Here is a 22,265-nt window from a genome sequence, read left to right as displayed (position 1 = left end):
CAACAGGAGGGAGAGACCTGAGTGACATCTTCTTGCAATGAGAAGGAAAGAGAAGTTCAAGAAAGGCAGAAACCAGAGTGGAAGAGCAGAGGGCTGCATCTTGAACCCAAACATCACTGGAAAGAGATGACAGTAGACAAATTAGTCACAGTTTTAGCAAGGGCAGTGACCGGAAGTGGTGATGTGAATGATAATGAACACTTATTCGGGGTTTACGCTGTGCTGGGCTCTATCCTGTGGACTTTACAAACATTAGCTCGTTTAATCTCCCCAATGATACTATGAGGTGGGTGCTGTTATGATTGACCTATTATAGGGAAAGAAACCAAGGCCCAGAGAGGGGTTGTAAGTTGCCTACAGCCACACAGCTGGCAAGTGATGCAGCTTGGCTTAAACTCAGGCAGAGCCACAGTCCTTTATACATCTCCCAGGTTAGTACAGCCACAAGGGTGTGAAGGGGTGGGCGGGAGAACACACATCCTATGATATCCTAAAAGAAAAAACAGCACAGTAGGGGTTTATAAAATACCAAGCAATGTGATCTGTAAAAACAACAGCTCAAAAGTTAAGAGAAAGAAACTTAGTGTTATAGTATTTTTTTTCTATGTTAAGCAGTATGGTATTGTTTGAAGGTGAATAGGAGAATAACTTTTAGAAAGATATTCCTATAGCAACAACTTAAAAAATTCTCTCAAACTATAACTCATAAGCCAATAGTGGAAATAAAATACAATAATAAAAATACTCCCTGTATGCAATACCAGACAAGAAGAAAGGAAAACAGAAAGAGTAGATGGAACAAATAAAAATCAGCTAGAAAGAGGGTAGCTTTAAAGGCAATCCTATAAATAGTTACTATTAATAATGCAAGCATTCTCATTGAAGAGCAGAGAAAATTTCAGGTATATATGTGATAGTTACAAGACACCTAGTTTCTGTATAAAGCCCTAGGTAAGTTTAAAGTAAAAGAATGAGCAAAAGTATAAAAACAAAATCCTAATTAAAGAACGCTAGAGAGATTATGTTTCAATCAGACAGAATATACTTCAAAGTAAGTCATGCAGGATAGAAACATAATGATAAGAGGTCAATTAATAGAGAACAATTAGTTGTACAAGAGTCTAAATATGGTTCCCTGTGATGAGATCACTTCAGAATACATAAAATAAGAAGTAGTAAGTGACCATTAATGGGAATAGAGTTCCTTTTTAGGGTGATAGAAATGTTCTAAAATTAGATAGTAGTGAAAGTTACACGTCTGTAAATACACTGAAAACCACTGAATCGCATACTTTAAGGGGGTGAATTTTTCTGATGTCTGAATTATATCTCAAAAACATCTGTTTGAAAAAGAATGGCTCAACGTCAGTTTCAGATTAAGTTCATCAGCAATAACCTTGGATTCATTATTTACTGATTTAACCAAATTCCAACTTGAATGGATATGGAGCCAGAATACACACACACACACACACACACACACACATGCATGCACACATGCACACACCTTTACGTTCTCCATAATAGTTAGATTCTGAGAATTCCTAACTAAAATTTTATTTTAAAAATAAACAAGCCAGGTATGGTAAGCTACCCAGGATGCTGGAGCAGCAGGATCACAAGTTAAAGGACAGCATGGGCAACTAAGACCCTATCTCAAAATAAAAGAAAAAAATAAGAAGGCTGGGGAGTGGAGTTCAGTGGTAGAACTACTGTGGGCTCAAGCCCCGGTACTGCTAAATAAATAAATAACTTCTCTAACTGAAAGAATTAGGTAAATCTACCCTCCCCTCTCAGTAACTGACAAACAAGTAGATGAAAACTCAGTATGGATATACAATGTTATTGTTACCTGGTTTGGGGGTGCTGGAGTCTCTTTCTAGAGGTGATTTCTAGGTTCTTTTTATCCCGAGCAAAGAGTTTGCCAAGACAAGCACAAACAGTAGTAAGATTGTACATTTATTAAAGCTAAGAAAACACAAGTGCTCTGTGAGCGATTCTGGGCCTAGTAATAAGTAAGTAGACCCTATGGGATAAGAGTAGGCTACCATGAAGAGACACAGTAGTGAGAGCTCAGTGACCATCCTGTTATGTATCTCCCACTCCTGAGGCTCATGCCAGATCTCCACCATCCTGTCAGAAACCTGCTTGAGTCCTCCTGAGCAGTCCACATGCAGGGCTTTAGGAACTTCTCCACACATGTGTCCTCGGATTTTGTAATTAACAGGTTACTTCTACTTTCCCAGCTATCCTTAGCCATGCTGAAATCTCCTGCCTCATCATCAACAAAATTGGCATAAGTAACATTTATAAAATATTCTACCCAACAATAGTAGGGAACACATTGTTTTCAAGGGCACATTCTGGGTCATTAAAAATACTCAACAAATTTAAAAGAATGAATGTTCTCTAGCCACAGCGAATTAAGTTAGAAATTAATAACAGATACTTAGAAAATCACCAGATGTCTTGAAATTAAGCCATACATTTATCAACAACTAATGGATTAAATTTTTTAAAAAAGATACATTACTTTCTTTGGAAATTGATAGCAGAATACCATGGATTGAGTGGCTTACAACAACAGAAATTGATCTCAGAGTCTGGAAGCTGGACATCAGAAATCAAGGTATTGGCAGGGTCGGTTCCTTCTGAGGGTTCTGAGAGAGAATCTCCTCCCTGGTTCTCTTCTCGTTGTCTTTTGCTTGTAGAGCCACTGCTCAGATGTCTGTCTCTGTCTTCACATTGTGGTCTTCCTTTGTGTTCCTCTGTTGAGATTGCCCTCTCTTTATAAGTACAACAGTTACATTGGATGAGGGCCCACTCTATTGGCCTAATCTTGACCCGATTGTATCAGCAAAGACTATCTCAAAGGTCACGATCCCAGGCACAAGAACTTAGGACTTCATCCTTTGATGCAAGGGACATTAGCAAATCTTTAAAGTTTGGCTCGCTGTGGTAGCTGATTGATGGTGTCAACTTGAGTAAATAACACCCAACTAAATTGGCTCAGCGTAACTCCTAGGGAGGATTATCGCTAGAATGCTATAAAAGGGAAATGAAGAAGAAAGGATTGCTTCTCTCTTCTTCAAAGGAGCTCCAGTCCTCACTTCCACCTTGGATGTCCTCTCCTGGCTTCCAGCACACACACTCTTCAGCCTTCTGACACAGAGACCCTCTGGCCTCCTTATACAGACTCTCACGGGACACTGCACGGAGCTCCAGGCCTTCAGCTGGATCCTTCAGACCCCCAGTGCGCAGACTCTGCACTCTTCCACATCCAACTCTGTGGGTGGCCATTGTAAACCAATCTTGTAAGTTCTTATACAGTTGTATATCTTGTTTGACATCTATTTCTGTAGTAAACATCGACTGATACACTCACTAGTGTGATTACGAGAGCTAAGAGGTCGCTGATCTGCCTTCTGCAATCTGGAAAATTACCAAAGCCAGTGAAGTTATTCAGTCCACATTCAAAGGCTGCTGAACCAGGAGCTCCAGCAATCAAGAGTGAGAGAAGCTGGACGTCCCAGCTCAACAGGAGGGAATTTTTGCTCTTCCTCCACCTTTTGGCTCTACTGAGGCCCCGTGGGTGGAACAGTGCACAGGAGAGGGTGAGGCCTCTTTGCTCATCTATCAATGCAGATGCCGGTCTCTTCTGGAAACACCGTCACCAGCACCTTCAGACACATTTCACCAGCTACTCAGCCGGATGGCCCTCGTCAAGTCAAAATGACCCATAAAATTAATCACCCCCTTTGCTCTTGAAAAACATTTAGTGAAATGAATAAAGCTTGAATAAACATCAAGAAAAAAGAGAGAAGACACAAATTATAAATGTCAGGACTAACTGGCTATAACCACAGATCGCAAAGTCATTAAAAGAATAATAAAGGTATATGTGAGCAACTTGATGCCAATAAAATTGCTAACTAGATAGACTGGGATTCCTTAAAAGAGGAAAATTACCAAATCTCATTCAAGAAGAAGTAGATGGCCCAGCCAGGCATAGTGGCACATCCCTATAATCCTAGCACTCAGGAAACTGAGGCAGGAGGATTGCTGTGAGTTTGAGGCCAGCTGGGCTACAAATGAGTTCAAGGCCAGCCTGAACTGCATAGTGAGACCCTGTTTCAAAAAAACAAACCAAAACAACAACAACAAAAAAAAGATGACCCAAATAATCCTATATCTATTACAGAAATTGCATTTATACTTAGAGATGTTTCTGCCAATAGAACTCTAGGTCTGGGTGGCTTCACTGATGGATTCCACCAAAAGCTTCGTGAATAAACATGGATAACATGAAGTTTCTTCATAGAATAGAGAAAGACTATATTCTTAATTATTTTATGAAGATTGCATTTCTTTGGTATATAAGTCAGTCATAGGATGACAAGAAAACTGTGTATGGAACAATGTTCTTTTTTCTGTGGTACTTGAGATTGAAACCAGGGCCTTCACACTGAAACCTAAACCTAGTTTTTAAAACCTAAAAGTCTTCACCACTGTCATGACCCGCACAGCTATCGATGGTCCAAGGGAAAAAAGGGACGGAATGAGGAAAATATAGATGAGAGATGAAAGCCGAGGCAAGGTAGAGGTCTTCTCTTCTGATTAGAGAAGAGGAACTGGACAAGCACTATAGTGGCATTTATTTATACTCTTTACAAAGTTAGTATCATGAGACCCAGGGTTGCCTAGTGACTAACAACTGAAATTGTCTCAGGTAGGATGTTTTTCTCAAGACTGAGGTAGCTTGACTGCTTTAGGCACTCTTGGCCTTGTCTTGCCCCTACACATATGACTAACTTCCAGCTTGAGTCACTCCCTACACATCACCAGCCTTTTTCATTTTTATTTTTAAATATTGAGATAAGGTCTTGCTAAGTTGCCTATACTGGGCTCAAACTTGTGATCCTCCTGCCTCAGCCTCTCTGAAGGCTGGGACCAAATATCCCTTTTGATGGTAGATACAGAAATGCTCAAACAAAATCAGCAAAATCCAGCAATTTTTTTTCAGTTTTTATTTTTTACTAGTAGATGTTTGCAGTACATAATTACATTCTTCAAGGGGAATTGGTACATATACATAACACAATTTAATTCTCCTTTCATCCACTTCACCTCCTTTGCCTCACACTCCCCCCATCTCTTGATCCTTTTCCCTTTTGCAAAAGATCTATTTTCCCATTTGTTATTATCACCCTTTTACTTTGTTCTTTATTTATATTTTGGGTCTCTCCTATAAGAGAAACCATGGGATATTTATGCTTGTGTGTCTGATTTATTTCCTGTAACATTAAGGTCCTGCGTTGCATCCACTTTCCTACAATTCCAGCATAGCATGATCATGTGGGTTTATCACAGGAATGTGTGGTTGACTCAATATTTTTTGTCTTTTTGAGACAGGGTCTCACTGTATAGTTCAGGCTGGCCTTGAACTCACCTTGTAGCCCAGGCTGGCCTCAAACTCACAGCAATCCTCCTGTCTCAGCCTTCCATGTACTGGGATTACAGGCATGCTCCAGCACACCCAGCTTGATACAATTTTTGAAAATCAATCTGTAAGAGAGGTCTTAGGCTGATAAAGAGTATCTATGAAAACACTTCCTGACATCAGGAACAGGGCAAGGATGTATACAGGTACCTTTCTATTCAGCTTTAAATAGCAGGCTCTCTCTAGGTCAATAAGGCAAGGGAAAAAAGATCAAAAAGAAGAAATAAGACTGTGTTTGTTTACAGACAGCATAATTGTCTACACTGAAATTCCCAAAGAATCTGCAAGGGGAGTGGAGAGGGGAGGGAGAGACACACACAGAGAGAGGGAGGGAGAGGGAGAGAGAAACTCTTAAATTAATGGGTAAGTTTATTGTTTGTCAGTGGAAATAGTCAATATACAAAACACTGGATGACTATACGCTATCAAGAATAGAGGTTGGTGAAAGTGTTCTGCGTCTCGCTAGGGGTATTGATCAAATACATGCATTCATCTTCAAATTCCTAGGACTGTATACAAGAAATGTATGCTTTTTATGGGATGTAAACTCTAATCTCAATAAGGATGATTTTTAAGTTTTTTTTCTGAGTTCAGCCAACTTCCATTTGCACCGCACTGATCAGAACTGGGTCATGCTGTCACCTCAAGCTGCAAGCTTAGCCGAGAAAGCACCTGTCAGCTATTCCTGACCCTCTGGTGCCACCAGCAAAGGGTAACATGGCTGGGAGCGTCCACTGAGCCAGCCAGCAAGCAGCACCAGGCACAATGACCAGCCGAAACCCAAACCCAGGCATCCCAGTCCCAGGCCAGTGCTCATCCCAAATTGCACTTGTTTATTTTCCCAGCAGATATTTATCATACTACCACCCATCTACACACTGTTGGGGACACACAAGGATGTTTAACGTAAGTCTTCCCCTCGAAGAGAGAATCTAGGATCGATTCACTGGCAAGTTATTTCCTAAGTTTCCCAACTAGTGCTCCATGAGGCCATCAGGAGACCAGGCTCTCCATGCTGTTATGATCAACATTCTTGAGTCTCTGGCTCTTATCCTCCTGGTTGCCAGATGGCTCCTCCATCTGCAGCATCGCATCCCTGCCTCAGGGAAGAAGAGGAAAGCGACAAGGAAAAAGTGGTGATGCTGATATTAGAAAATAACTCCCTACAATCTCCAGGAAATAGTCTTTTATTTTAGTGTTTTAAGTAAACCACGTCTCTGAGAATATTTGCTTCCTGATAAATCTAGCAGAGTCAAGGATTTTAGTTTTCAGTGGTTCATGTGGAAGAAGAGAAGAGTGCAATCCTACAGACGAGTATACGAGTTAGGAAAACAGAGACGTCGGTTACGGTATTCAAGTTACCAGAGCAAGAAATCATCGAGGAAGACAACGCAGCCTTTTTATTTGGAGAACATTTTCATAAGACATGGACTCATTTCTTATGTCTTGTCTCATAAGACCACTTTGTTCAAATTATTCTTCCAAGGGCAGATTTATATTAACAAACACTAGAACAAGTCAGTCACAGTCATGAATATTCATAGAAAAACCACTACAGAGGGTAACACAACTGGTATTCTTATAAACATTCTCAGTTTTGCCCAGTATCAAATTCAATTCCTTGAGCCATTTTATAACACCCAACAAGACGTGTGGGTTTATTACTGCAAGGGAAAGAGCATCTTCAACTCCCTCGGAAATTGATTTACTTTCTTAGGAAAACTTGAGTTTTTTAAACAAGGCTCTGGGATTTTAGTAATTAGTATTATATGCAAAAATAAGGCCAACTGTAATGGCAACAGGGAGCTGAGTAGGTTTTCGTTTACTGGTAATCACTTTATAGCATTTGTCTTCTACTGACTCACTGACAGAACTGTGTCATGTGACCACCCCTAAATGTAAAGAGGTGGGAAAAGAGAGATTAGTTTTACAGATTTTGTTTTCAAACTTGAGGCTGTACTGCCTAAACAAACCTGAAATAATTCAGAGGAAGCAGAAGATGGATTTCTAGTAAGTCACTCTCAGGATCTGCCTGAGACATTTCCCAAGATGCAATATCGGATGGGGTGAAGAGTATCTGGGGTCCAGCTTGTACAGATCCAGGGAGAAGCTTCCAGGGGGAAGTTACATTTGACCTAGATGTGAACAGAGGTTGGCTTGGAATGTAGGGAGATGAAGAAATTACAGAATGGGATAAAGAAGCAAGTTCACATGCAGAGGTAGGGATGTGTGTAGAACGGATGGAAAGAGCATTTTCTGCTCTGGCTTGGAAAGAATGATGGCGGCATGGGAAGAGGTCAGTGGAGATGGTGCGGATGTAGGGCAGAGTCTCGGAGACCGTTGAAGGCAAGGCAACGGATAATAATGAAACGTCTTCTGTATGCACAGTCTGTGACCGGCATTATGGCCCACCATGTGCCCTATTTCATCTACTCAACAACTTCCCCAAGAAATTATTATCTCCATTTCACAGATGAGGAAACAGGCTGTGAGAGGTTAGGGAACCTGCCCAAAGTCACTAGAAGTGGTGGCCGACTCTTCTGACTCCTGGATCTGTTTTGATATTGAACCCTTGCTGCTCTAGGACTTAAATGATGTGTATCTTCACCTGCTGTCACCCTCCTCACCTGTGTGGTGGGTGTTAGTGAACCACAACTTAGAGAAAAGGCACAGCATGGCGGCTCGGAAAAGAGTGTATTGAGATCCCCGGATGTGACGATCCCCGAATGTGACAATCCCCGGATGTGACAACCTGGGGAACCGATGCAGAGCGAGATAAACTGAAGTCTAGACCTGATGCTGCTATTGCTGTATCTATGACCTGAAGCCACAACTTTAACCTCAGAGGGTCTCAATTTCCCTCTATGTCTAGGGAGCATTAATAAAACCATTATGGAAATGGTTTTAAGCAGAGATCTATAAAGGTACAGGGAGATATGCAACAACAACAAAAAATCTCATTCAGGTTAGTACTGCTACCATCATTTTAGGATATCAGTAGAAGTGGCCTCAGCATCCATGTACTTTACCAGCCCATCCCTCTTATACATGTGCGAGCACTTAGCCTAGGAAATGGGGAAGGGGTAACTGTCCACAAAAATCCAATGGCTAAGTTACAGTTATGAATCATTATTATAAGGCTCCACGTGCCTCTGTAGTTCTCACTCCACTGCGGTATTGGCATTGACGTAACCATTTCTGAGACTCAGAAACGATGTGACATGGTGAAGGTCAGAAGATACAATCAATAGCGATAACAAGGGCACAGCAAACCTAGCGGACCAGATGCGGATGGGAGGTGCCGTGTGGGAGTCCCCAGACCACTCACAGAACTCAGTGGAGCTATTCTACTCAGGACTACAGTGATTAGAGTAAGAGAATACAAATTAAAATCAGAGAAGAGAAGAGGCACATGGGGTCTGGGTTCAGGAGGGACCAGTGCAAGTCTGTAACTGTCCTTTTCTGGTGGAGTCCTTTCTTAGTGGAGTCATGCACACAGTGTTTTATTATTTCAAAAGCCACATATGGTTATGTAGAGTACTGCCAAGCAGGGACACTCAGGAAGCCTTCAAGGTTTTCATTGGGGGTCTGGTCACACAGGCATGGCTGACCTTAGTCTCCAACCCCTCCAGAGGTGAAGTTGATACCATGTGGCCAAAGGCCCTCACCATAAATCACATCTTTAGCTTAGACTGTCTGGTGTGATCCAGTGCTCCAGGTAAGCACAGACTCTCTTATCAGGAAGGACATTCCAAAGGCTTAGAGGTTATCTCCCAGGAGCTGGGCAAATGCCAAGCCTTTCCTGGGTAATATTAATCCTTTAATGCATAAGTGGGATACTGAGGATGCCAAGTGAGTCTGGTTTTCGTGTTAGATCTCTACTCACAGAGTTGCTTTCTCATGTTTTGATGGAAGGCAAGAAGATACCAGTATAGGAAGGGTTGTGCAACACAATCCTTACATATTTGAATTCCCCTAAGAATCCCCAAGCAAGTCCATGGTCTTGTGCTAAAGGCTCAATGAAAACACCAGTTTCTTCGTAGCTACAAATAAGCCCATTGCTACCATAGATAACATTAAAAACAGATTTCATTATTGGGAACCTTGAGGAACAAGACTGCACTCTGCTGATCCACAATATACTCCAAGGGACAGCATGACATACTTATTCTATGCAAATGTAGGAAAACAAAAAAGTGTTTTTCCTAAGGGAGAATACCATACTCTCTGTGCTGGGCGATGTTCAGCCTCATGCAGTAAGTAGCTAGGAAAGAAGGAAATCCAGAGGGGGTTCTGGTAATTGTGTGGTTTTTACTTCACCAGTCATTGGGCTTAATAAAACATTAGGTCTTTAATACATACAGTAGTAATAGATAGGCACAGCAGGTTACTTCATTTTTCCAAATAGAACTGGCAGGAAGAGGGAACGTGACTTTGCCCTACAGCCTGCAGGAAGGGGTATAAGGACGAGCACAGATCTGGCTGGGAAGAACTGCAGCCTAAGGAGTGAGTTAGGTTGGAGAGAGAAAACACAAAAACAGCACACAAAAAGAGAAGTCTGTGGAAAACCACCCAACAGTAACCATCCTGGTTCCATAACGTGTTGGGAAGGTGGAGAGGAGCGGGGTTCCAAATGGAAACACTGGGTGGCCAATCTGAGAAGGTCCCTTATCCCTAAAGGGTGCTGCACTCTCTCTCTCCTCCAGACCTGACCCCCAACCGGAGCTCTACATCCCAGAGTCCTCATGGCTGGGGAATCTGTAACACTCAAGTCACCTGCAAAGAAACCCCTCTTCTCCCAAAGGAGTCTGCCATGTCCTCCAACACAGCTGTCTCCAGGGACTCCTCCTCCGTGAAGCTGCACTCTGCCCTGAAACCGGAGGAGCCCAGGACCACCCTTGGCGATGCCTTGAACTTCTCCCTGGATAACTTGACCAGAGGTGGCAAGGTCAAGCAACAAGTGTTCTGTGAGTGCTGGTGGGCATGAGCAGGGTCTGCAGTCTTGAGGGGAACAGTGGGCCCAAGGCAATGATCTGGCTCTAGAGGGGAACATCCCGTCTCCCCTACGGTCCCTGGACGTGAGGGCAGAGCCAAATTCTGGGGCAGATGAGAAGATGATGAGGCAATTTCTCTGAATCCCTGCCCTGCTCACCCAGGGCTTCCAGAAAGTTCTCAGAGGCTCCTTGTTTATCACAAATGAGGAAAAGGTTGGGCCTCGGAGGAAGGGAAGGGAAGTCAGATTCCTTCCTGACTCCTGAGCTCCCTCTCCACAGCACCCGCCAGGCTGCTCAGCTCCTCTTGCTCCTTGGAGAAGACATTGCGGTGCAGCTGCGCCTTCCACGGAGTCCCCACTCCCACCGTGCAGTGGTGGATGGGAGGTGCCCCTGTGGATGTGAACCCCGTGGGCAACATCCTCCAGGTGACTTTCACCACGCTTGCCCCGTGGGCCAACAGCACCATCCGCCTGGTGGGGGAGCCAGAAGTAGTCACCAGACTTCACTGTGAGGGCAAGAACCAGTATGGAACCCACACTTCCGGTGTCTTCCTGATACCAGGTGAGGGCACAGGGGCCTGGCGACTGGGCCAGAAGGCAACACCTAGGGGCCAGGGTGAGGCTGGGCACGGGCAGAAGGGGAGCAGAGCTGCGGCTCAGATGAAAGCCCTGGGAGAAAAGCGCTCTCATCCCCTCTGATTGCAGATCAGAACTCCATTTCCGGTGTGTTCCTGAAAGGGCTGATCCAGGGCCTGGTGTACGGGGCCGTCGCGGCCGCCTTGCTGCTCCTCTTCCTCGTCCTCCTGGGGTGAGCATCCCAGTTGTCACCAGCCCCCCCCCCACGACCCTACCCCGTTCAGTGACGTCATCCATTCCTTCCTTTCTTCCTCTTTATGGAGCTTTGTCCACCCTCTTGACATGGACGCATGTCACTGACTTTCAGCCCCTTCTTTATTTGCACGTAAGGCTATAAGTTTCCCTCGAAGCACAGCTTTTTATTAGTCTACGTTTGCAGTGCATTATGATTACATGCCTCATGAGGAGCTGGTATAAGCACATAATACAGCTTAATTCTTTTTTCATCCCTTTCCCCTCCCTCCGTCTCCCAGTCCCCCTTCCCTTCTGTGAAAAATCTACTTTCATATTCCTTATTATCTATCTTTTATTTGGTCTTTATCTATATTTGGGTTTCTTATATAAGAGAAATCATATGATATTTACACTATGTGTCCGGTTTGTTTCGCTTAATATTATGCTCTTAAGATGAATCCATTTTCCCACAAATGACTCGATTTATCTTTTTTATGGCAAAGTAGTACTCCGCTGTGTATAAATAGCACATTTTCTTTATCCATTCATCTGTTGATGGACAGATGAGCAACTTCCATGATCTAGCTACTACAAGTTGTGCTGCTGTGAACATGGCTGTGAGTGCATCTCATGGATGCTGATACAGATTATCTTTATAGCATTTGGTTATAATAGTTTGGGGCCGGGGATATAGCTCAGAGGTACAAGCAGCTGCCTGGCAAGTGCAAGGTCTTGAGTTCGATTCCTGGTACCAAAAAAAAAGTTCTAACCTCCGTTATGATTTTTTTGACCTCTTGTGTTTTAGATACATAAAGATTTTCTAATAATCTTTTTAAATCCTAGCTTAATTTCATAAAATCAGAAAATATACCAGACATAATTTCAATTTCTTATTTTCTTTGTAGCAAGTTGCTGAATTTTTATAAATATTTCATGAGGAATTTAAAAACACTGTATTCTATACTTGTGAAGGTAGTGAGACATATATATGTGAGAATATATATATTCTTAAATCAAATTCATTCATCATGTTGTCTAAATCTCTCTTCTTTGTACTGATTTATTTTCCTGCTTGCTCTAAAGAAAGACAGATATTTTGAAATATTCTCAGTGCTTGTAGAATGGTGTTTCTCTTCTTGAAATTCTGCCAGTTTAGCCTTATGCCTTGCCTTTTGTGTCCAGGGTGTTTAAAGCGAGCTGCGTGGTTGCTATAACACCACATACACCCCGCTTGAGCCCAGGGAAGAGCGCGGGCCCTGTTCTACCACCTGACTTTCAGCTCTTCTTTATTTCCTTCCGACTCCAGCCCAGTCTCTCGGTGGTGTGTGCGTCCGCATCTCCGGGCATTTTTATAGACAGAGGGTTTCTGACAGGAAGTGAAAGTCTGAATCCTAGTTCTCTCAGTGCAGACAGAAGCCCTGGCAGGCTGCTCCTCTGAGGAAGGACGGGCTCAGGCGCACGTCTGTAAAGCTGGCTCTGCTGCTCTGTAGGGGACACGTGACAGAAGAACAGAGCTGCACTGGGGACCAGCGAGCAGGCCTCTGCAGCTGCCAGAGTGAGAGAGGAAGGGACTGATTCTGTCTCCGTAGTTCCTCTGTGTAACGGTGTACTATACAGCTGTCAAAAAGCAGAAGCTCCCTGTGTAGTGCTATAGAGGCATATGCTGGAAATTTTAACAGAAAGAAGAAAGGTGCCAAAAAAGATCCGTCTTGATTGGGCGTGGTGGCCCACACCTGTAATCCCAGCACTCTAGGAGGTTGAGGCAGGAGGATCACAAGTTTGAGTCCAGCCTGGGCATCTTAGCCCTGGTGTTTCAGACCCTGCCTCAAAATAAAACACAAAAAGTGCTGGGGATGTAGCTCAGTGCAAAGGCCTTGGGTTCAATCCCAAGTGCCAAAAATCAGAAAAGAAAAGAGAGAAAGACCCGTCCACAGACAAAAAGTGGACATGTGGAGACGTGACAGGGTTGCAGAGGAGCACAGGCAAGGCTCGGGCTGGGCTCTGCCCGGGGCTCACGGGGACCCACGGGAGGCTGTGAGCAGGGGAGCAGCCAGGCCAGCTCTGAGGTTGGGCAGGTGTGGGATGAACGGGGAGCCAAGAAAGAGGCCGGGAACCCACAGTGTGGGTTTGTGCTCTGTCCCTGTCAGATGGGGTGAGGGGGTGCTGACTCCAGAACCAGCAAGTGCGGGGAGCCCAGTGCCCTGGGGCCGGCTGGGGCTGCCTCTGGATGGGAGGGAGGACGGGGACTGGGTGGGGCCTGGACTGAGCACAGCACTCATCTTAGAATGAAGCTGTTTAAGTGGTGGGAAGAAAGGCAGATTCTCAAGGCCAAAGCAGCCCAGACCCTCAAGAAACCAGAGCCGCAGGAGGAGCCAGCGGGGCCGGAGAATCTGAAGCTGCAGCCCAGCGGGCAGGAGATAGAGGTGAGTCCCGGGACGGGGGTGGGGAGCAGAGCAGCGGCAGGACCGCCAGCTGGCGGAGGGGGAGGCACTCTGTAAGAATGGAGATCCCACCTCTGGCGCGGTGGTGCTAGATCTGTCATCCCAGCACTTTGGGAGGCTGAGGCAGGAAGATCAAAGGTTGGAGCCCAGGTTGGGCAATTCAGTCACTTAGCAAGGCCCTGTGTCAAAATACAAAAAGGGACTTGGGATGTAGCTCAGTGCGAAGGCCCTGGGTTCAGTCTCCAGTACTTCAAAAGAGAGAAAAGAAAAGAATAGAGATTCTCAGCCCCATACAATCAGCCTTGGCCCTGGAAGCCAGAGGCTCACTCCCCCCAGAAGCTCACAGTCTGTGCTTGCAGCAGGCGAGCTCCTTCTCCCTGGGTGTCTGCCTGCTTTACCTGCTCTTCGCGGAGGTTGCAAATTGCCCATGGTAAGGACGCTGCAGGGCGTCCCCCATCTCTGTCCTGCAGGGGAGCCCTGCTTGGACTCCGCAGCTCCTGCCAGGCTGGGAGAGAGGGCAGTAAATTCCAGAGAGGGCTTCACTGTCTGCGGTGCGACCATGGCAAAGCCCCGTGGTCGGGCAGCGCTCAACACCTGGAAATTTATTGTCTCCCAATTCTGTGTCTCCCACCACCCAGGGCCCTGGACAGCGAGGGAAGGGTGCAGGCACGTGACCACCACATGGCTTGCAGTGTGCGTGGCTTGCATGAAGCGTGCGTGGCTTGCAGCCTGGGTCCATCAGACTCGTGGGGACCGCACCACTGCTGACTCTGGATGTGGAGAGCCACCTGCCTCTCACCGCTTGCTCGCCAAGCTGCCCTCCCTGGATGCCCACAGACCCCGCCCTGGGCTGGGGCACAAGACGGAGCCAGGCCGAGGTCCTGGACATGGGGACTCTGGGTTGTCACTTCCTGCATGGCATTGGGGGAGGAGGGTTTGGCCCGGGCAGTGCCAGGCTGACAACAGGGAGCCAGATGGGCCACCCCTTGTGTGTGGCAAGGCTGCCACATGTAAGTGAATCGAGCAGTATTTATCTTTCCATATATGCTTATTCCATGTCACATAGCGGCCTCCAGGTCCACCCATGTTGCCACACACAGCAAGATCCCTTCCTGTTTAAGGCTGTGTAGTATTCCCCTATGTGTGTGCAAATGTCCCTCTGTCCTCCCCTCCCTCCCCACATTCATTCAGTCCTTTAGCTCCCATTTCGCCGCAGCCCAGGTTCCACACTCCACACTCGGCACACTGAGGATGCAGAGCTGAGACGGGCCAATTCCTGTCTAAACTAGGACACGTTTATCCAGGGGGGCGGGGTGGGGCCGCTGGCCCCCGCCCCCGTAGGAGGCACAGCCTGCATGACCCTGCCGGGACCAAGCGCGTTCATCCACTCCTCCACAGCCCGTAGCCTGGGGGAGGGGCTCTTATGCCCAAGTTACGGAGCAGGAAGATCAGGCCCAAGGTGACACCTAAGGTCACCCCCAAGACATCGCCCGTCCCCACCCATGAGGGAGCTGACATCCACCAGCTGGAGTCCTTCCCAGGGTCTCAGCCCGAGGGGCAAAGCTGGATCCAGGTGCCCCTGCCCTGTCCTGCAAGCCGCGGCCACTGGACATTGATGGCTCTCCCTAACAGAGACAGGAAGGTGGACGACAGGCAGGGCTTTGTCCAGCCGGGAGAAGCAGGTCCAGGCTGCGCCTCCCACTCCACCCTGAAGCCTGTCTCTATCTCAGCCCCACTCACACAGGCTCGTCCCTAGTGTGCCCCACCTGCTGGGCCTGGGGACGGCTGCCGCCTCTGGCCTCTTCCCCAGTGGGGACCCTCCCTCGGGTCACTGCAGGGCGGCCTGGGAGTGGCAACCTTTGTGGTCGGCCTCATGGTGCTGGAGCTGGGCCACCAGATTTGGGCCTCAGCTCCTGCCAAGTGTCGGACAGTGATGTCCCCCACCCCAGCTTCCTCTGCAAAGCAGGAGCAGAACAGACCCCGCCCGCCCCAAGGTGAAGAGGACTGTGGTCATTCCGCAGCTCCCATGCTGTGGGGGGCACTGGAACCGCAGCTATGGTCTCCGAGCCCTCCGTCGGGGCCACCGTGCTCAGGGCACATGACGTGGTCCTCCCACTCTGACCTGTCCAGGTCCACCACAGAAACAAGTTCATGATCAGAGTCTTTGCAGAGGGGCTGGTGCAGTTGTGAGGGTCTGGGGGCGGGTGCGAGGGTCTGTGTGTCCTCCCCCCAGTTCGTATGTCGGACCCGGGGTGTTTGGGAGGTGGTGAGGTCAGGGGCTCAGAGCCTTCAGGAGTGGGATGAATGCCCTGCAAAGCCGCAGTCCTCCCCTTCTGCTGTCTGAGGACGCAGGCGGAAGACGCCCTCTGCCAAGCAGAAGCAGCTCTCACCAGACACAGACCTGCCGGCTCCTTGAGCTGGGCGTTCTAGTCTCCAGGAGGGGCGGCGCCCGCCTGTGACCCCAACATCCAGGAGGCTGAGGCAGGAGGAACTCCCGTGGGAGTTCAAATCCAGCCTACGTTACACAGCAAGACCTGCCTCAGAAAACAAATAAGCAAATGAAAAACAGAATTGTGAGAAATAAATGTCAGTTGCTTGTAAGCCCCGAGTCTCTGCTTTGTTGCAGCAGCTGGGACTAAGTCTGCAGGTCTGAAACCCACAGGGCGGGTGGGGGGCGGGCTGTGGTCCCCAGGGGGGATTCCCTTCTCCCAAGGCCTCTCCACTGCCGGAATGGGGCTCCCCTGCAGTATTACGGATAATCACCTTCACTTAAGTCATCTGATTAGAACGACAACGACAACAACAACAAAGACGGCTATGTCAGGCGAGCGATGTGTTCATTCGCTTGCCTGCAGTAATCATTTCGGTATGTAAATGCGTATCAAAACATCACGTTGTGCACCTTAAATATATACAGGAGAGCCGGTTGATGAGGGATGTCAGCCACTTCGACAACATGCCTTCAGGGCGACGCCTCTTTGGGTGTGGGCTCGCATGTCCGGGGCTCTGGCTCTCTGAGTGGAGGCTCAGAACCAGCCTGCACGCCCCTGGGTCCTCCCAACCCTGCGACGCGGCCGCCACCCGCAAACATCCTGGAGAGCAGGGCCACGAGGTTCGGCGGGGACAGGGGACACCTGCGGGCATGAGTGGAGACGCCTCTCCCCAGCCCACGGCGCCCCACCTCTCTGTGCATGCGCACAGCGCCGAGGACGAGACCCAAGGAGGAAGGCGTGTCTCCAAGCGGGCACCGAGGCTGACCTGGTCCTGGGGCCGGAGGGCTGGGGAGCCGAGTTTGTGAAGAAGGGCAAGGGAGGTCAGTGAAAGGAGAGTTGTTCATTCACGAATACACTGACGGCCAGCTGTGTGCCAGGCCTGGGCCCAGAGCCCCGAGTAGGACAGGCACGGCCCCTGCCACCTGGGGGTTTAGAGCCACGCTCCGGCAGAGAAAGACATGGAGCAGGCGAGAAGCCCACCACGGACTCCAACGCAGGCGTGCGTGGCGGGGAGGGGGCGATGTGGAAACACAGCCTCCTCGCTTGGCCCGGGTGACCATGGCAGACCCAGGTGGTGAAGAGCCGTCCGAGGTGGCGGAAGAGGAGGGGCTCACAGAGCCGCTGGGAGACTTCTCCAGGACGCCGGGGTGCTCCCCGGACCCAGCAGGGACCACTGAGAACACACGTGGTGTGGGACCCTCGCTTCCAACAGCCATTCACCTCCCAACTTGTTTCACCTCCCAACTATTTTTGAGAGCTTTTCTTCACTGTTTTGGTACCGCGGATGGAACCCAGGGCCTTCGCACAGACTTCCATACTCAACTCTTTTATTTTATTATTTTATTGTATTTTATTTCTTGGAGACAAGGGCTTGCTAAGTCACTAATTTGCCCACACTGGGCACAAGCTTGAGACCCTCCTGCCTCAGGCTCCCAGAGTGTTGGGTTTACAGATACGTGCCACCATGTCCCGTGAGAGGTTTCACATGAACAATTGATGGAAGGAAATAAGATGAAAAAGCCAGATTCCTGCCTCAGTGTCCCTCCCCAGGGCCAATGACTGATCCTGGTTCTGTGCTCCTTTCAGAACAGGTTAAACTTCCTGGCCCCTTATAGGGGATGCTGCTGGCTGTCACCACTGCAGGAAAAAAGGTCCTAACACATAGTAGGTGAAGGACGGGACGCTGCTCAACACCTACAGCATCCAGGCAGCCCCACAGCATCCCCCAGCCCAAGATCCCCCAGCATCAAGGCTGAGGAGCCCAGGGGCGGAGGAATCTGACTTCTTCAGTCATTTCTCACAGCGCTCTGTGTCCTGATGCTTCTCAGAAGCCCGGAACCCACTCTATGTTGAACCCAGGACCTTCGCTCTGAGCTACATCCCCAGTTCTTCTGTAATTTTGAGACAGGGTCTTGCTAAGTTGCTAAGTCACCCAATCTTGGCTTGAACTTGCCACCCTCCTGCCTCAGCCACCCAGAGTGCTTGGATTATAGGCACCACAGTTACCCGGCAGGCTTCTGAGATTTTTTTATTTCACTTATTTGATGTGAAGTTGAGTATCTTTCATCTCTCCACACCAGGAGCCTTCTAAGCATTGTGGTTGCCGAGTTTCTGTCCTTATAAAGCCCCTAGTACAAAGGAGAGCCCTGAGGGAAGAGTGACTGAGGCCAGTGATAACTCTGGGTCAGGAGAGCCAGGCAGGGAAGAGCCAGCCCCTGGCAGTGGGGTTCCTGAAGCAGACCTTCTAAGAGAAAGGCGCCATTTACAGAAGCTCCTCCACCAACAGTGAAATCACATCACAAGAAACCCACTGCAAGGGGCTGGGGATTTAGCTCAGCGGCAAAAGCGCCTGCCTGGCAAGCACAAGGTCGTGAGTTCGGTTCCCGGTACCGGAGAAAAACCAAAAAAAAAAAAAAATAAAGAAACCCACTGCAAGGAGCAGATATGGTAAACTGAAAGCGCATTCAGCACAAAACTCCTGACCAGCACAGCTGAGCAACACCCATAGGGCACTGGTCATTGACCTTTGTGACCGCTGCCCAGCATCATGAGAGAGTATCACACAGCATCCGCCTAGCCTGGCCAAAGACCCGGATTCAAAATCTGAGGCACGGCTTCTACCACATACATGTCGTTTTCACACCATCGTAAAGTCAGAAATCATAAGTCTAGCCACTGTACGGCGGGGACTGCCTGCAAGGACGGGAGGCTCCTGGTACCAGCAACAGGAGCGGAGGATCCTGGAGGAACACGAGGGAGAAACGAGGTAGCTGAAGCTCTGCGGCTGCCGTGGACCCCAGAGAGGGGCCTCCCGGCTGCTGTCAGAGCAAAGCAGCCAGAAGCGAGGTAGGCGGCAGGCAGGGAGGAGCGCCGCCCTGCAGCTGCTGTCCAGCACTGCCCCTTGGCAAGCCCACCTCGAGCCTGAGGGACAAGAGCGCTTGCTGGCGGTCAGCAGAGGTCAGCCTCCTGCGCATGGGGCAGGTGAACAGAGGAACAGAGGATGGGGCTGGGCTGCATAGTGACCCCCAAGGACGTCAGGTCTGAATCCATGGAACCTGTGGATGTTCCTTCAGAAGGAGCAAATTCTTTGTAGATGTGATGACGGTAAGGACTCTGAGATGAAGAGATGATCTCTGGTTATGTCTGAACCCTCAGTGCAGTCCCAAGGGTCCTTATAGGGGGGCGGTAGTCGTCACTCCTGTTTGTCAACCTGGCCTGACAGACACCTGGGGGATTAATGCAGTGCACTTCTAATGTGCCTGGGTGGGTCATGGGGATGTGACCTGAGGGACTCTATCAGGCCCCTGGCTTCTTCTCCAGCTTTAGCCACAGACAGAGGAGGAAAGGTCATGTGAAGACAGGCAGAGACCAGAGGGAGTCAGCCCCAAGGCAGCCCAGGAAGGGGAGAGGCACGGAATGGATTCTCTCTCTTGTTTCTTTACACGGAGTGTGGCTCTCCAGACACCTTGGTCTCTTCACTTCTAGGTTCTAGAACTGTACGAGCATAAGTACGAGTTGTGTTAAACCACCAGCCACAGGAAATTAATACATAGACGGACAAGTGATAGCAAAACATCCAAGCTTCCCGGCTCCCACTCAGAGCTGGATGCCGGGCTAGACGCTTATCACTGGTCAGATGACACCTTTCTTCTCAAACAGCTCCAAGACGTGGGAATTAAGCCTGTTTTTTTAGACGAAGCAACCAGGGAACAAAAAAGTTCAACAACTTGCCCAGCCAATTGTTTTTCTTTCTACTTTAAATATGGAAAGTTTAATGCAAGGAATTATTAGTCATAACAGGTGAGCCTTGTAAAGGAGAAAGATCGCTCAGAAGAACACTGAGGAACTTGAGATCCCCAAAGAAGGAACAAACTTGGGGAGAGCCACCGTCCTGTAGGCTGGGATTCAATCCACGCTGCCGCAGGCCTGCGGGTGGCCCAGTGGGTGATGGGGAAGTCTGCGGGGACAAAGCTCTTCACAGACCTTGACAGGGAGAAGGCAGTGCAAGCAGGACGAGGTAGAGAGGGTGACATCCAGGCCAGGCGGGGAAGCCATCCAAAGGGATGCCCCTGAAAGCTGACCGTGAAGAGCACTGCTGGATGTACCCGCACCCACCACCTGGGATCAACTGGGAGACAGGGGCAGTAGCAGCCCACAGACAAAAGCCGACAAGGGAGAGAAGCCGGGTTCTCCTGCAGTGTCCCCCTGGTTCCTCCTGCTGGTAGAGTCCAACACCCGACCAGCTGCAAAGGAGACCTAGTTAAGATCACTGCACCATTTCTGCTGAGCAGGAAGGAAAGGGTGGCGTTGGCCATAAGAGGTGATCACCAAGAAGGACTACAGGAGGAGCACCCCTAAGTCCTGACATAGCCCTCAGAAAGCTTCAGACTTTGGAACATTTCAGTTTGTGGATTAGGGATTCTCAACGAGTAAAGCAGGCGGATATTTCCAACTCTGAAACACTCCTGGCCCCAAGCACTTGGAGAAGAGATGCTCGGTCTGTACACACAGCCACTGTGTAAGTCAGCTGGGAAGACAGCTTATACAGACATGGACACAAAAACACACAACACGTGGACAACCCCTCACGCCAAGGAGAGGTACACGAGCCCAGGAGGGCACAGAGGATGTCCGTGCTGAGGAACCAGGCTGAGACCCGCACAGAGGCATGCCGACCCTGGAAAACCCTAAGAGCGAGCGAGTCCTCTGTGATGGGGTAGGCGATGCCCTGAGCACCGCATCTCTACCCTGTGCAATCCCATCTCTCAGTATTGATCGCTGCCCTTTGTAGAGCATTCACCACTCTCCAGGCCGTTTGCCTGTATTAATAACATATTGACTTTTCCCCAGATCTTTGCCAAGAGTCCTAAGCCCTAGGAGTCTGGTGGTCCCAACTTCTAGTTCTCCCAGAACAGCTCCTAGTACCCTCTCTTTCCGCGGGGGGGTGGGGGGGGAGTTAGGCAGCCTGGCAGGACCACCGGCCACAGTCCTGCAGCCCAGCTGCAGTGACCTGGCTGTGTGCGCTGGTGTGTCCTGCATAGTCTGGTTTGTGGAGACCTCCTTTTGGAGCTCCCCAGCCCGGATCCTTCCCCTGCGTAGGCAGAGGCCTGGCTCCCCGTGGGGTTCCCACGTGACCGATGTTGGGGGCCCAGGTCGGTGGCCGGAGCTGGGATGCAACGGGCGAGGGAGGCAGGAGCTGACTGTAGCATGCTAGGGGCTAATGGCTCCTCCGGGACCTTTCAGGTCCTCCTCAGGAACTCGGGAAGCGGGGTTTTTCCACCCTGCAGAGGAAGAGCTGAGACGCTGAGGAGAGAACTGATTTATCCAAAGTCATTTGCCCAAGTCGTTGGGTATTTTATACACCCGAGCTCTGGGTTATGGTCCTCAGACTCTCACTTCCGAGGTCAGGATCCCCCACCCTCCCCATTTCTGTTTTCCTGGGGAGCAGGCTGGGGTGGGGGGGAGACAAAAATTTTCACCCCAAAGATAGTGTTTTAGTTATTCTGGAAGGTCCATGGAGGAGCTCACAACGTCCCAGTGGAAAAGGGGGCTGGGGGCTGGATCCTAGGTCTGGGCAGGGTGACCGGGGGTCTGCAGCCCTGAGTGTGAAGGAGGAAGTTCCAAGGTCTGCACTCCAGATCTTGGGCAGGAGGATCTGGGTCTGCACTCCCGGTCTAGGGTAGGCGGATGTGGGTCTGTACCCTGGGTGCTGGGGTCTGGAGCAAAACGCTCCAGGGTCCGCACACTGGGCAGAAGGATCTGGGGTCTGTACCCGGGTCTGGGGCAGGAGGATCCGGGATCTGCACCAGGGTCTGGGGCAGGAGGATCCGGGATCTGCACCCGGGTCTGGAGGAGGAGGTTCTGGGATCTGCGCCGCGTCTGTGGGAGGAGGCTCCGAGGTCCGCACCCGGGTCTGGGGGAGGATGCCTTGGCCGAAGAGGAGCAGGGCGCCGGGCTTCGGCAGCGTCTCGCACCCGTGCGGAGCTCGGGCAGGCGCGGGCCGGGCGGGCGGGGTGGGGGCCGGGCCG

At 49.3% G+C, this 22,265-nt stretch overlaps 1 protein-coding gene across 3 annotated transcripts in view; it reads left to right on the top strand.

Annotated features, from left to right (window-relative positions):
* Nucleotides 1-16,281, top strand: part of LOC102015057 (SIGLEC family-like protein 1) — a 16,932-nt gene extending 651 nt beyond the window's left edge. The window contains exons 1-6 of one of the 3 annotated variants that reach the window (XM_005412692.2): nt 8,267-8,465; nt 10,207-10,467; nt 10,774-11,055; nt 11,199-11,301; nt 13,588-13,726; nt 14,383-16,281. In XM_005412692.2, the coding sequence (XP_005412749.1) occupies nt 10,314-10,467; nt 10,774-11,055; nt 11,199-11,301; nt 13,588-13,726; nt 14,383-14,418 (714 nt within the window). In that variant the 5' untranslated portion in view covers nt 8,267-8,465; nt 10,207-10,313 and the 3' untranslated portion in view covers nt 14,419-16,281. Of the gene's footprint in view, nt 1-8,266; nt 8,466-8,855; nt 8,872-10,206; nt 10,468-10,773; nt 11,056-11,198; nt 11,302-13,587; nt 13,727-14,382 lie in introns of those variants that run through there. The other 2 variants (XM_005412693.2, XM_005412691.2) reach the window with 2 other exon arrangements.
* Nucleotides 16,282-22,265: the final 5,984 nt, after the last annotated feature.

This window comes from Chinchilla lanigera, unplaced genomic scaffold, assembly GCF_000276665.1.
Source record: "Chinchilla lanigera isolate Chin_1 unplaced genomic scaffold, ChiLan1.0 scaffold00157, whole genome shotgun sequence".
In the NCBI taxonomy this organism is placed as follows: Eukaryota; Metazoa; Chordata; class Mammalia; order Rodentia; family Chinchillidae; genus Chinchilla; species Chinchilla lanigera.
The sequence above is the reverse complement of the archived record's forward strand: the minus strand, read 5'-3'. Positions and strand labels throughout refer to the sequence as shown.